The sequence below is a fragment of the Typopeltis vanoorti genome, chromosome 13, assembly GCF_054136105.1.
Source record: "Typopeltis vanoorti isolate ZY-2024b chromosome 13, IOZ_Tvanoo_1.0, whole genome shotgun sequence".
NCBI classification, from domain to species: domain Eukaryota; kingdom Metazoa; phylum Arthropoda; class Arachnida; order Uropygi; family Thelyphonidae; genus Typopeltis; species Typopeltis vanoorti.
The window spans coordinates 14,079,437-14,095,758 of NC_143561.1; the positions used below are offsets into that span (position 1 = coordinate 14,079,437).

The following is a 16,322-nucleotide window of genomic DNA, read 5'->3' on the forward strand; positions in this document are numbered from 1 at the left end:
GTATCTTTGAGGACATTTTTGAATAAGGAGGAGACATCAAAACTGACTATTATGTCAGTGTTGGAGTGAGAGGCATTCTATACTGGCTTTAAAGTGGGCTGAGTTTTTTTTTAAAGCAAGTATAGAAAACCTCTCACTCCAACACACTGATGATGACATGAAAAGGTAATTAGTTTGTAGACATTATACATGTTTATGAAATGACTGAACAGACTGTTAGAGTCATTTAAGGGATAAAGTTTGCATTAATCAGCCCATGGAAAGTTTAGACAGGCAATCCACAATCACTTTCAAGAAAAGAGGCATATTGATAGAAGAAATGGAAAAGTTATTGGCTATTTTGATTGAAGATATGCAACAATTAATATAGATGAGTTTTATGCTGATACAAGAGAAAATTCAAGATCCAATTGCATGCTATAAACTGATTTACAACGTGTGTGTGGGAGTGGGGGGCAGGGAAGCTGCAGTAGTACTGACCCTATATACAGTATTACATATTCATAATGATATGGTAATGTTTGTAGTAATAACTATAAATTCATATGTATGCCACAGTAATTAACTTTTTAATAATAAATATTTTGTCTTACTTAAGTATCATAAGACATCATCAGTACAGTTATAAGCAACAATAGGAATTACATTAAAAAAAAAAATACATTAGTGGGCATACAAGGGTGGTCTGAAAAGTTCTCGGCCTAACAATGAAAAAACAAATTTATAATTTCAAAATTGTTTTTATTTTTCAACATAATCTCTCTTAAGACTAATACATTTATTCCAGCGATGCTCCAGCACCATTATCCTATACTTGTAGTGGTTTTTAGTAAGATCTGCAAAATACCCCTCTACAGCTGCAATCACCTCTTGATTTGAAAAAGAACGCTGACTAGCGAGGAAGAGTTTTAGTTTTTTGGAAGAGATAGAAGTCAGAGGGAGCCAAATCTGGGGAATAGGGTGGATGTTCCAACATTTCATAGTGCAGATCCCTTAATTTTCCCATTGCCAAAAACACCTTTGTGGGCAAGTACATTGTCCTGATGAAAGATGATTTTTTTCTTCTGAAAACCGGGTCTTTTCTCATGAATTTTTTCGTCTAGTCTGGTTAAAAAATCGGAATAATATATCCCGGTTATTGTTTTACCTTTTCAAGATAATTAATAAACAAAATGCCTTTAGCATCCCAATACACGATGTCATGACCTTTCCTGCTGATGGAACCGACTTTGTCTTCTTTGGTGCTGAACAACTAGCTTCTGTCCACTGTTCTGACTGCTGTTTGGATTCTGGTATGTAATGGTGAATCCAAGTCTCATCCATAGTAATAAATTGATGCACAAAATCAGTTTTCTTCTTGTTAAAATGATCCAAGCACTGTTTAGAGATTTTCATGCGAGTGCGTTTTTTGATCTGTTGTGAGCAAGTTCGGCACCCATCTTACGCAAAAGCTTTTTCATTTGCTATTCTTCATGCAAAATATATCCTACACGTTCTTTTGAAATACTTTGTCTCAGCAATTTCATGCACTTTGACTCATCAGTCATCCAATACCATGTCATACACTTGATCAATGATTATAAGTTTAGTTTAATCCTTTATCCAAGTGTAAGCAAACCAAGTTTGTACCTGAAGTATCTTCAGGACTGAGGCAATTCGTGGTAAAGGTGGACTAAGCTCTCATCACTTGTCTTAGTATCCCCCATAATGCAAAGCACATCTCCTTGTGAACATGTATAACGCTATGCATTAAGGGAAGGGCCACTACCCAGACCAGTTTCGACCTTTGTTGAGGTCTCGTCAGTGGGAGCCAGAGGTGGTGATACTAAGATGGAAGTACTGGAGAAGTCATATTTGCCTATACGAGTCGCCAAAAAGTGTCTCACCTTATTATTAGATTACTCTGGATTAGAGAAGATGTTGGAAGTTTTTCCCCCCCTTAGTTAGGCTATAAATTATAAGTTTAGTATAATCCTTTATCCAAGTGTAAGCAAACCAAGTTTGCACCTGAAGTATCTTCAGGACTGAGGCAACTCGTGGTAAAGGTGGACTAAGCTCTCATCACTTGTCTTAGTATCTCCTATAATGCAAAGCACATTTCCTTGTGAACATATATAATGCTATGCATTAAGGGAAGGGCCACTACCCAGACTGGTTTTGACATTTATTGAGGTCTCGTCAGTGGGAACCAGACCCATTGCCTCAGTCCTGAAGATACTGCAGGTGCAAACTTGGTTTGCTTACACTTGGATAAAGGATTAAACTAAACTTATAATTTATAGCCTCACCAAGGGGAAAAAACTTCCAACATCATCTGTAATCCAGAGTAATCTAATAATAAGGTGAGACACTTTTTGGCAACTCGTATAGGTAAATATGACTTCTCCATTACTTCCACCTTAGTATCACTACCTCTGGGTCTGGCTCCCACTGATCAGACCTCAATAAAGGTCGAAACCTGTCTGGGTAGTGGCTCTTCCCTTAATGCATAGCATTATACATGTCTACAAGGAGATGTGCTTTGCATTATGGGAGATACTAAGACAAGTGATGAGAGCTAAGTCCACCGTTACCATGAGTTGCCTCAGTTCTGAAGATACTTCAGGTGCAAACTTAGTTTGCTTACACTTGGATAAAGGATTAAACTAAACTTGTAATTTATAATCTAACCAAGTGGGAAAAACTTCCAACTTGATCAATGATTTCTGGTGGGGTTACACTGTTTGGACGTGGATCATCTTCAAGGCTGGTACGGCAACGTTTAAACTTGGCAGCCCATTTCTTAATTGTCGAAAACGAAGGAGAAGAGTCCATAAACTTTTATGAACTTCGAATGAATCTCTTTTGTTGTTAAACCTTCTTTTACAAAGAATTTTATAACCACACAATATTCAATTTTATCCATTTCAAGGGTTACAGACAACACTTTTGCTTCAGCCAGCTGTGTAATGACTTGCAATTTCGCATGGATGCTTATGACAGATGTACCTACTTAGGGAAAAAAAATCTTTTGCCAATAGTGTTGCCATCTATGGTCGAGGTCGAGAACTTTTCAGACCACCCTCGTACTTACATTGGAATCCTTCTGTGTACAGTAGCGTGTTTAAGGACTAAATGCTATTGGGCTGTAATTAAATTAAATTAAACATATTATTCAAAAGTCAAGTTACTCTGGTATACTTGTGAATTTATAGTTACGAATACTCCACGGGTTTCTCTATATATAAAATAAATTTTAAAAAAATGTTTGTAGTAGTTTTCTTACATGTGCCTTTAAATTTATGTACTCGATAGAATAGTGATGGAGGACTTAGTGTATATATAAACACGTGTATATGTGTGTGTGTTAGGAATGCGTTATAATATCTGAAATTATTTCAGTTAAGGGATATTTACATCCCATATTGTTTCTTAGCCGAATAGGAAACTCAAAGAGTTTCATGCCGAATATAGAAACTATATAAAGTTCGGCAATTCCAAGCGTAAGCAAATACCTGGATAGTGCAGCATGCAGCACCTGACCCATTTGGTAGTGCAAATTGAGGCAACTCATAGTAAGGGTGGAGCAAGCTCCGATCACTATTTTTGATATTTACCAATAATGTGAACTTAGCTCTTAGGAGCTGTATTACTGTAACTCTCATAATGTAGAACAGTAATACAGCCCCTAGGAGCTAAGTTCACATTATGGGTAAATATCAAGAATAGTGATCGGAGCTTGCTCCACCCTTACTATGAGTTGCCTCAATTTGCACTACCAAATGGGTCAGGTGCTGCATGCTGCACTATCCAGGTATTTGCTTATGCTTGGAATTGCCGAACTTTATATAGTTTCTATATTCGGCATGAAACTCTTTGAGTTTCCTATTTGGCTAAGAAACAATATGGGATGTAATATCCCTTAACTTAAATAAGTTCATGTCGCCGAATTGAAGCCTTTGGCTCTTCATATAATTTGAAATTATTTCTTTTGTATTTATAGGAGAAACAGAGCTACCAGCTTGGTTAAGTGAAAACGAGCAATTACAGCACATTCTGGCCAGTATAAATAAAAATGTAAGTTTTTATATTTTCCTGTTAATTCCCATCAGGTTATATTTATTTGTATTTTGTATTTTGGTTTAAGCCAATAAGAATACAATTTGGTCGGCTAAATCCCAAATTGCCAGCCCATCCTTGTTCGCTCAGTATCCAGGTAGATACTGTTTAGTTTAGTTTAGTTTAATCCTTCTCGTGGTGCACCCAACAGTGAGGATTGGACATTAGGTCAGAAGCCTTGGTCGGTTCTCCGCATTCCTTTAAAGGCTATGTGGAGGTCTCCTCTCAGTTATACAGCTTTGACCCTTAAGCACCCCTTAAGGTTATATTTATTTACTAATTAATTAATTTTTTTTTTGCAACAAATGGAGAATTAATTTGGCTGTTAAGTTGGATTATTTTTTAGCCTGAACTATAACAAGTTTCTTTTCTTTCCTTCAGCTTAATCACGGTGTATGCAATAGTTATTATTAAATTTTCTGTTGTTACCTGTTAATAAAACATGTTAGAACTTCCATCTGTGATCTCTCAGATGGAAGTTCTAACATGTTTTATTAAACAAATATAAACAATAAGGATGAACTCTCTGTATTTCAAAAATTGCTATGATAAAATTGTATGTAAAAATGCATTCACTTCAGAAATTCATCCCATCTTCATTTTTCATGTTAGGATCAATAGTCTGTTACAGCCAAGTAACTTGGCTTCTTCACAACCTACTTACTGCTTATGGTAGGATAGTTAATCCTATTTGCTATGTCTGTAAGTCACGTGTGTTCTGACCTATTTTATGGGATGAAACCTGAGTTTCTGGGAGGAAAACCCTGCTGCCTCCACACGACTTGCCTTCAACTGAAAAGTCCTGATATGATGGCAGGATATTTCAGAAATCCACGAGGGTCTCAAATGCTTTAGTAGTCACATGATCACAAGATTTCGGTACAAAGGCTATTGCTGATATTTGCATATCTTCATAACAAATTGCCAATGTGGAGAAGCAGACTGGCAGGAGTTTATTATACTAAAGAATGTAATGCCACAACAACTGGGAGAAAAGCTTGAAGGAAAAAAAATGCATACATTCTGCAGTAGGACATGTTCAAGTATTGTTTGCATAAGTTACAAAGAGAAAGAGAGTTTTGGTAACCTATTCAGTTTAGTTGCTATTTTATTCAACCATGCTCTCAGAATAACATAACACAGATACATGTGTCACCACTTATGTAAATTGTTCAGCATATCATCAGGAGGAAAACTGTTGAACAAGTCAATATGTAATATTTCTTGTATAATGTGATGCCTCATATTCAAGTGCTGGAAACAGATTTCACTATATGCCCCACTTTTGCATTCCTTTTGTGTATGTTGAAAAATGTGAAATAGAGAAGCAGATTCCGCAGCCTTTGGAAATGTAAAGGTGCAACTTTATTATCTGATTTAAGAAGAGAGGAATTTGGTTTATGGATGACTTTTTGTTCATTAGACAATAGTTTTTTTAGTTACTGGTACACATTGATGCATTTCTTTACAGCAGTCCACACACCAACTGTAGGTATCCGTAATATGTCAGAACTGAACTGGATGGATGGGTTTGAGTTTTAGGGATGGGGGAAAACTTTTGCATTTAATTGCAAGTATAGTCCTCAGTAAATGCCAATAAAGAAAGGTGTGTATGAAATTGTAGAATTTGGAAAAAAAAAAAAAAGGTGGTTTGTATTTTTTACATAATCTGGAAACCTTGAGAAACTAAACATGGAACTTTTTTCAAGCCACTTCAGTCTCTTATAAGAGGGCATTGTCTCCCACCATGTAATGAATCTTCCACCTAAAGACATCCATGCCTCAAATATCTGGGGATCCAAAGAGTAGAAGGCACATAAGATGGTAGTTTGGTGAATTGACTCTGTCAATCATAATCAGATATCCTAGAAATATCAAGAGCAACAACATGGGTTTCTCTGAAAACCTTTGACCCATGTAGTACTATTTAGTTGCCATTCTGCACAACCACTTCACTGCTATACCAAGGGCCACTATTACAAGTACAAAAAAAAAGGGGAGGGGAATAGAACCTAGAGACCTTGTTGGGTGAATGGCAGCAGGTACTCCCTAATAAGCAAGATGGTAATCTTTCAATCAGATAACGAGTCATGTACCATTAAATGATCAAATATAATTCTGATTTCATTCTTCTTGGATATTTGCTAACAGTTTCCTATCATTTTTTTAACAATTATTCAAAGTAATTATTGTAGAAATCCAGAATACTTTATGCTCCATTTTTCTGTCACCTTTATCGTATTTTATGATACTCTTTTCTCTCATTTTTAACTTTCGTAGTAGCTTTTTCATGTATTTTGTCATTTTCATGATGCTTATCTTACCATATACATATATATTCATAATCTATGTCTATCAGTGTAATTATGTTTTATATATGGCTAACCAATATTGTTTATCTAGGGTACCAAACAAAACCCAGAAGACAAAAAGATTGAAAAACTCCTGAAGAAAACATCCAGGGAAATATACAAATTGAGGAAGAGTCGAAAAAAGCAGCCTGATATAATGTCTTTCAGGTATGATACATTACTTAACTTGTTAATGTAGCATATTTATTAATTTATAAAATTCTTCATCAACTTTTATTTTGTCAGTATTGTTTTATAAAAGTGCATGTTGTTCTAGTATTGTTTGTCAGTATTGTTTTATAAAAGTTTTAGTGTAGTGCAATAAATTGTCATGTACTAATACTAGAAAATGGTATTATCATCATCATCATCATCATCATCAAATTCCTGCCATGTACCCTCAAGGGGTGTACAGGATATGACAGTACTACATGAAAAAATTACATCATTACTAACTTCCTATCTACAATTTTCCTCCAAATCAGTCTGTTACTTGTCAAGACTCCAACATTATCAGATCTTATATTTCTATTGTCTAAGGCACTTTGTACCGTATCAATCCACCTATATCTTGGTCTTCCTCTGGGTCGTTTTCCTGCCAACCTGGCAGAGAACACTTGTTTTGCTAATCTTTCCTCTCCCATTCTATTTAAGTGACCATACCATCTGAGATTAGCTCTGCTAACGCATTCCTGGATGCTGACAATGTCAAGTTCTTTCCTAATATCCTCATTTTTAATATGATATTGCCATTGATGCCATCTGTTCACGCCTCTAATCTTTCTCAGGACTCTCATATCTGCGGTCTCTAGTCTTTGGTCAAGTGTTTTACTTCTGACCCAGCTCTCAGATCCATAAGTTAAAATTGGTTTGAACACAGTCTTGTATACAGCTAATTTAGTGTTCCGACTAATTTCTTTCTTATTCCATATGAATTTATTCAATTGACTTCCCACGATACCAGCTTTGCTGATTCTGTTGTCTATTTCTATATTTAGTTTACCATCTTCAGTAAAAATTGTGCCTAAGTAGCTGAAATGTTTTACTTGTTCCACAGGTTCTCCATTCACAACACAATTGACATTTTCAATGATTCTGCCTATTTTCATTGTCTTTGTCTTTTTATTGCTGACCTTCATACCATATCTATTACAACACCTATTCAATTTAGTCAGAGAATCTTGCAGACTTGTAGCGGATTTATTTAGAAGTATAACATCATCCGCATAAAGCAAAGAGCTGACATTAACATCTCCAATTTTGATATCAGGTTTAATACCACATTCCTTCATAATGTGATCCATATAGATAATGAATAACAGAGGGGATAATGTACATCCTTGTCTCACACCAGATTTAACATTAAACCATCTTCCTGTACTACCTTCAATTCTAACTGCTGACTCACAACTCAAATAAAGACTAAGTATTGCTTGATATAATGCCCCATTGACACCATATAACTGCAGCGTATTGAATAGCTTCTCTCTTGGCACCTTGTCATATGCCTTTTCCAAATCGACAAAACTTAAATACAGATCTTTGTTATATTCCCATGCTTTCTCGACTATTTGTCGTAAAGTGAAGATCTGATCCTAACAGCCTCTATTTGGCCTGAATCCAGCTTGTTCTTCACCAAGCTTTTCTTCCACAATTCTTCTCAACCGTTTCTCAAGTATACTTGCATAGATCTTGCCAGGAACACTCAGTAGGGAAATACCTCTGTAATTCTCACATTCAGTTTTATTTCCCTTTTTATATATGGGTACTATGAGAGCTCTACTCCAATCATCGGGAATTCGTCCCTCTGTCCAGGCTTTCTGAACTATGCAGTGCAGCCACTGTAAGACTCTTATACCACCATACTTCAGCATTTCTGGTCGAATATCATCTACTCCTGCTGCCTTTCCACATTTCAAGCCTTTGATGGCTTTTTCTACTTCAAGTATGGATATGTATTCCTGACTGCATGCCTGGTCAGTGTTTTTTATCACTGTGCTGTCATCACTGCTTGTTTCATTTAGCAGTTTTTCAAAGTAATTACTCCATACTTCAAGGATATCTTTTTTTCCGGTTTTCATTTCACCTTTATCATCTCTAATTCCTTTTACAGCACTCTTTCCTCCATTCCTAAGCTTCTTCAACAACCTCCAGAATATTTTGCCACCTTCTTGATATTTATTTTCTATATTCTTGCCAAAGTCCTCCCATGACTTTTGTTTAGCTAGTTTTACACACTGTTTAGCTTTCTTACATTTGTCTCTGTATTCTGTAAGAGTAAAAGCTGACTTATTTGCCAGGAACTTTTGATATGCTTTCTTCTTTTCCTTCACTGCCTCTTTAACTTCCTGTGTCCACCAGGGAGTTCTGATTTTTTTATCTTTGCACACAACCTCACCACATGCCTTTCTGGCAGAATCAATCAATGTTTCCTTCAGAGTTTGCCACTGAATCTCCAAGGTTTGATTCCTGTTCTCAAACTCTTTCATTTTCTTTTCAATAATATTTCTGTATTTTAGTCTACAGTTTACATCTGAGAGCTGCTCAACTTTTATTCGCTTTAAAACTTTCTTACATGTTATTCTTTTCAATATGAAATTCAATTTTATCCTGCTCAAGACTAAATAGTGATCACTTCCAATTTCAAATCCTCTGTACACTCTGGTGTCCTGCACCAGGGAGAAAACATCACTGTCAACAATAACATAGTCAATGAGACTTTTCTTATTCCTAGCCTCTTCTCTCCATGTGAATTTGTGCACATTTTTATGTTGGAACATGGTGTTAGTAATAACCAGTCCATGTCCTGAGCAGAAATCCAACAGATATTTGCCATTATTATTAGCTTTGCTCTTTTCTCCAAATTTTCCCAAAATATTTTTGTATGTCTCACAATCATTTCCTACTCTACTATTTAGATCCCCAACAAGGACCAACTTTTCCTTTTTCATTGTGTCAGTTGCTTTTTCTAAAGCCTCAAAAAATTCCTCCACTTCTACCTTAGTAGAACCTTCTGTGGGACCATAGGCACAAATAAGTCTCATTGTCCAGTTCCCCATTCTCATATTTGCCCACATTACTCTACTTGAGACTGACTGCCATTCAAGAAGATTAGCCTCGTATTTTATGTTGAATACTATGGCTACTCCTTCTTTTCCTTGATTGTTATTGCCTGAATATAACATTTTGTATTTATTGCTCAGAAAGATCTCACCAGTTTTGGTCTTTTTTGTTTCAGTCACCCCTATTATGTCGATCTGGTACTTATCTAATTCCTCAGCTAGCTCCATTTCTTTGCCATTCAGGCTTCTTACATTGATAGTACCGATCTTTAACTCTGGTGATGTTGAGTTGGGGTTTGTTTTCAGATTTGTTCCAGTAGCTGACTTTTCGCTGTTCGCCCTGGTTCCCTGGCAAAAACAACGGGGGCCTTGTTTAACCGGGCGACGCCCCAGCCGTCATGAAATTTTGTCATGTTGTACCATCATTTTTTATTTTGGTTTAACCAATAAGAATACAATTTGGTCGGCTAAATCCTAAATTGCCAGCCCATCCTCGTTCGTTCAGTATCAAAGTAGATACCCAACAGGGTGCACCACGAGAAGGTGAGGATTGGACATTAGGTCAGAAGCCCTGGTCGGTTCTCCGCATTCCTTTAAAGGCTATATGGAGGTCTCCTCTCAGTTATACAGCTTTGACCCTTAAGTACCCCAAAGTGTATTTTAATTTACTTCCTGTATTTTTATGACTGCAAATGTCATATAGTTAATTCTCACTATAACAGACACAATAGGAAGCACAGGAATGGTTATAATGGATAATTTGTTATAGTGAATTTTCTTTAAAATAGTACAAACAGATCCCAACTTAGTTAAGAGTTACTTTCATTAAACATTTACATAACACAAATTTTACATAAGTTGGATTTAATCCACTCACACATTAATCATTCACACACGAATTAGATTTAAATGTGTAGTTATTAATGCTTTAGTAGTTAAATGTAGTTATTAATAATTAGTAGAAGAAAAGAAAAAAAAATTAATTTGGCTGTTGAACCTCCTCTTTATAAATCTCTCCATAACATAAAGTGTCATCTGTTTCTATCTATTGTCATCTGTCTGTTTCTACTTTTGTCCCTTCCTTCCCCAGTCATAAGTGCACAAACAAACACTAAAAATTATGAGCGTATGAATAATTACATTGCACATCTGTGTTCAATAGCAAAGTAAGACTGAGGAAGGCATTGCATAGACATGTCTTGATGAAGACTGCTCTTAGGTGACATATGAGTAATGTGGGCAAGTCAAGTTTTTATAACTCAAAATTTTTTCTTCCTTTCAGGATAATTTGCACAAGTCCAAATTTACATAAGTAACAGTACTTATGGGACTTTAGTTAGGACTTTGTGATAGTTGTAATAGTGATAGTCAACCGTATGGTCATCAGCCATATACATCACAGGAGTGAATGTGTGATACGAATGACTGAACATTTACTTCAGTGACTTGATAATGTTAGAATATGCTCTTTTAGCATGTTATGGAAAACTGCCTTTGTATTACTGGCCACTATATTAGAACAATGAGCCAGTAAAATGTTGAAATGTATCATCATCTTTTTGATGTACACTGAAAAAGTGTACAGCATACTGTGATAGCACTGCATTATTCCTATTTCCTAGCAACACTTTCTTTCAAATTACTCTGTTAATTTTCACTTATCCAGTATTGTTAGATCTTAATTTTGATCGTCTAACCCACATGAATCCACTTTATATCTTGGGCTTTTTCCTACCATTTTTGCCTCAAATATACTTGTTTTTTTGACAATCTTTCATCTTCATTTTTAATATGGTTCTGCCATTTATGCCATCTGTTTACTCTTAATTTGCCTTGTAACTCTCACACCTGTAAGTTAAAATTGGTTCAGATACTCTCTTGTATGCTCTCTCATATACTGTTGTTTTGTGTTTTGGCTAATTTCTTTCGTATTCCATATAATTTTTTCAACTGGCTCCTCACCATACCAGCTTTACTTATTATTGTCTGTTTCCATACTTAATTCATCATCTACACTAAAAATATAACTAAATAGCTGAAATATTTTATTTGTTTTATAGGTTCACCATTAAGATAGCACTTAAGTTTTCTGTGTTTTTGCCTGTTTTCATACTTTTTGTCTTTTATTGCTGATTTTCATATCAAAGTTGTTATACCAGTTATTCAGTTTAGTTTATATCCTGAAGATTGATGTAATTTAATTAGGAATTATAACATCATCTGCAAAAAAGTAAAGAACTGAATTTAATATTTCTGATTTTCATGTCAGGTTTAGTCACATTCATATTGGAGATCTGTGATGTTGAATAGCAGTGGTAAACACGAGTACCCTTGCATTACAACTGAATTTACACCAATCCTTCTCGTATATTGTTCAATTCTAACGTCTGACACAGTGCAAGAGCTATATATTGCTCCACATTTACACCATATAATTGTATTATTTTCAACAGCTTTTTCTTGGCACCCCATCTACATAATCTGCTTAAATGCAGAACCTTGTCATAGTCCCCCTCTGCTTTATCAACTGTTTACTTTAATCAACCCCCCCATATAGTTTGAATCAGCTTATTCTTCCCGAAGTGTGTTTCTGTTCAACTTTTTTTTTTTTTTTGCCTTCTGTCAAATATGCTTGCATAAAACTTAAAACACTTCAGTAAGAAATTCCTTTGAGATCCTCATATTTAGTTTTATTTCCCATTTTTGTTTATTAATGGATACTCTGAGAGCTCTACTGCATATATCTAGAATTTGACCTAATTATGCAATGCAGCTACTGTAATTTTTTTTTACTTCCATATTTGAGTATTTTTAGTCACATATCATCTATTCCAGCTGCCTTTTAAAATGTTGGTTAAGATACGCCAGCTTTTTTGAAAGATTAAATTTTAGATAAAAAAAACATTAATGCCTTTATCAGAGTTATTTTTAGTCCTAACTAAAAATAAGTCTGCTTAAGTTTAGTCCTAACTAACTTTTGAAGACTGGAGGGCAGCCAGTTGCCACATATAGCTAGCTTTAGGCTGTCAGCGATTTTAACTGGCATCCAGAAAGGGGAGTATAGCAGACAACTACCACCACCTTGTGGTCCCTAACATTACATATTATTGTCTAAAGTAGTTGAGTTATTCTACAGTCAATTTGCTAGTCACAGGATTAAAAACCTGAGAATCTGGGAGATAAACTCTACCAGCCTCTGCCAGAAATCAACTAACTTAGGAACCACTCAAAGAAAAGCTTAAAAAAGTTCTTGTAGTTACTGACTAGAATTGAGCATATAATGGTCTTTCATTGGGTGGCCCAGCACTATGGACGAAAATGCCATTTTCACAGAGCTACAGGACTACACCCTCTGTCCAAAAAGAAACCAAACGTTTGATAGGAAATAAAACACAGGCCAATTATAATTGTTCAAATCATTTATTTCAATCAATATACTCTCCCTCAGCTTCGATACAGCATTTGGCATGGTCAATTAATTCGTTAAATGAGTTTTTCATATTGGCTTTTGGGATACTGTTCAGGGTCGTGGTTACTGCCGCTTGAACATTTTCAGTGGTGTCGTATCACTTTCCTTTCATCGGCAAATGAAGTCGGGGAAGAGAAAGAAGTCACAGGGTGCTAAATCAGGTTATACGGTGAGTGATCCAATACACAAACTTGATTTTTGCTGAAAAACTGTCTCACAATGTTAGAACGATGAGATGGTGCATTATCGTGCAAAAGTGACCAGTTGCCTGCATCATGTTATGCCTTACGCAACAAATTCTCGCTATCATTCACTTAACTTTGCAATAAAACTCACCATTAACTGTTTGGCTAGGCTGAACGAATTCTTTGTGGCTAATGCCTTTATAATCGTAGAAACAAATCAGCATTGTCTTTACTTTTGACTTCTCCAAGCGACTTTTTTTTGAATGCCTCTCTTCTGGTGGCCTCCACTCAGCACTGGCACTTTTTTTCGGGCTCATACTCAAAACACCACGTTCTGTCACTAGTAATGATCATTTCAAGGAAGTTTGAGTCTTTACGAGCGGTTTTAATGAGGTCCTTGCAGTGTTCAATTCGATAAATTTTTTGGTCGTCAGTCAACTTGTGGGGAACAAATCGCGAATTCAATTTACGAAGGAACAAACTCTCGGTCAAAATGTTGTGCACAGTTGATTTTGGAATCCCAATTCATCTTCAATTATTCTCACGGACGATTTCGCTTTTTCTTTGATGAAATCATGCACTTTTTGAATGTTAACTTTGCTCAGTCCAGTTTTTGGACAGCTCAGCTTTTATTCGTCCTCAAGCATCTCACAACCACTTTGAAATCGCTTAAAACCACTCGTAAACTTGAGTAACGGGATAAGCATTCATTACCGTATACTTTTTGAAGCATTTGATACGTTTTGGTAAAACGTTTACCAAGTTTAACACAAAAGTCAATTGCAGATATGTTTGAAACTCATTTTCCGACCATTTGTCAAAACACACTGCCACTCTTGTCACTATAATTTGGCTTCTAATGAAACAAATGACAAACAGTTGACACAACACTAATGAAGGTTGCTGCTTTCAACAACAAAAAGATAAAACAGGTGGCGCCACTAGTTTCTTCTGTTTTCGAAAAGCTCGGTTTCTTTTTGGACAGAGGGTGAAGATTTGACTTTGTAATAAGACCTTAGCATTGTCTATATGAATTATTTATATTTGAGTATTTTTAGTGAATACTTTATTGAAGCAAATTAATAAATAAAGCACTGTGCTAATACACACACACACACACACACACACACACACACACACCATGGGCATATTTTTAAGAGTCAAAACTTGTTGATGCCAGGAATGACTTATAAAAAGTTTTTCTTTAAGTGTTTGGAACTTAAAAAATTTTGAAACATGAACATGAAATTGCTAAATTTTAAGAGGCTGGAGTTTCAGCTGTAAGCGTTTCAATCCATTTCAGCTGTAATTGTAAATCATAGTACTATACTGTATTGTATTTTGGAATTATAACTGTTTTGTTCACGTTATTTTTTAGCTGAGAAGTTAAATGAATGAACTTCATTTGTTGAATGTATTCAAGAAGTTTATTGGATATTTTCACATAAAAAATTAATGATATACTTAGTCTTAAAGATTATAGTAAAAATAATTTTTACTGTTTATTTTAGGGAGAAAATGGCATTTTTTACCCGTGTCAACATGACTGTGCCAGCACTGCCACCCGACACCGATGTAGATCTTGAAATATCTGAGGACTGTAGAAATAAAGTAGGGATTTCCAGGCATCAGCCAACTTCTCAGTCAAAAGGTAGCAATCCTAGAAGCCCTAAGCAAAGGTTTGAATACACAATTGATCCAGAACTGGGAGTTCAAGTGTGAGAAAGAGAATTTGCAATATCATGGTACTTTGTTGCTGATCTGCCACCATGCACACATGTGAGCATGTGGCTAAAGAGAAGGGAAGCCCTTCTGGTCTTCATGACAAACCAGGGAAACCCAACTCCCGAGCTCAAGTTGAACAAGAACGAAAGAAAGAAAGACAACTCGGAGGCCTGCAAGCCCAAATCTAGTTGTATTTGGGACTGTGTCAATGCCATCTTCGAGTGCCAATCCATTTCAGGATAAAGCATACTGGGTACTCGAACTCCGTGGCTTTTTTGTAAAGTTATACACCATCAAATGGCTTGTTGATGTTTGAATTGTTATTTCAGATGTTTATTGTTTGATACAGCAGATGTATGTTTCTCCCCCCCCCCCCCCCAATTTTTACAGATGTAGAATGTTAAAATATTGTAGCCTGCTGTTTTATGCAGGCTAGGAAAAATGCTAGTTGAGCATCCTCCAGTTATATATGTAAAAGTTCTGTAAACTGTTATGGCAACAGACCAGTTACACATGTATGTACGTAATGTATTTATGTATGTATGTACGTGCTATTTATGGAGAGCCATACCTCCATGCCATCTTAAGTTATGCATCTATCATGTAAAATGCTTCCAAGTCAGAGTGCAAATCAAAGTATGAGCGTTGTAGTGGAAATGTGTTGGGAATTGTGGTGTTTGATTAGCCGTTTTGGGGTGAATGATTGGGCCAGGTATTTTCGCTGGTAGTTGGTGTAAGCGTGCATGAGTGCCTTACTTGTATAATGAATGTGCCTTAAGAGCGGCTTCCCTACAGGAAGCCAAACCCCATTGTTTTCCACCCTTGTATTTACTAACCCTGTTTACCCTGTTTGCTCTGGCAAGTAGCAATAGAATCACGTCTCGTATGTGAATGTGTGTGTGTGTGCATGTGTGCGTGCGTGCACATGCGTGAATCACGATTGTAATTGTTGGCTTGCATTTTGTACGTTATTTTAGATAAACTATTGTTTTGTACATTGATTCTCAGGCTTTTAATACTTTTTACAGCTGTAATGCACATTTGCAGCTGAAAAAAAAATAAACTATTTTGAATTGTAGTTGATTGTATCTTTATTTTTTATATGTAACGCACATAATTTTCTGACTTACAGCTCATAGTCCCATACAGACATCTCACTGACTTGTTATGTTGATAAAGGTATAACTGTGTTATTCGTTAGAATAGAGTTACACAGAAACACATTTGGATATTTAATTAGCTAAAACTGGTTAAAGTACAGATATTTTGGTACATGTGTCATGAACCATCCTCAGTGCATTACAGTTGGAAATTAAAACATCATTCTGCAGTGAAGGTGCATGGAGAATAGAATGTTTCCTTGTATGCAGTTGCAGGACAGCTAAAAAAACTATATTATTATGATCAAATGAAGTGTGTGTGTGTGTGTGTG

The 16,322-nt window shown here is 35.8% G+C and overlaps 1 protein-coding gene across 3 annotated transcripts in view; it reads left to right on the forward strand.

The window, feature by feature from the left end:
- Positions 1 to 15,968, forward strand: part of kibra (WW and C2 domain containing protein kibra) — a 135,972-nt gene extending 120,004 nt beyond the window's left edge. For all 3 annotated transcript variants that reach the window (XM_090402346.1, XM_090402348.1, XM_090402347.1), the window contains 3 exons: positions 3,983 to 4,056; positions 6,502 to 6,617; positions 14,677 to 15,968. In XM_090402346.1, coding sequence (XP_090258472.1) covers positions 3,983 to 4,056; positions 6,502 to 6,617; positions 14,677 to 14,887 — 401 coding nt within the window. In that variant the 3' untranslated portion in view covers positions 14,888 to 15,968. The remainder of the gene's footprint in view (positions 1 to 3,982; positions 4,057 to 6,501; positions 6,618 to 14,676) is intronic.
- The last annotated feature ends 354 nt before the right edge of the window (positions 15,969 to 16,322 follow it).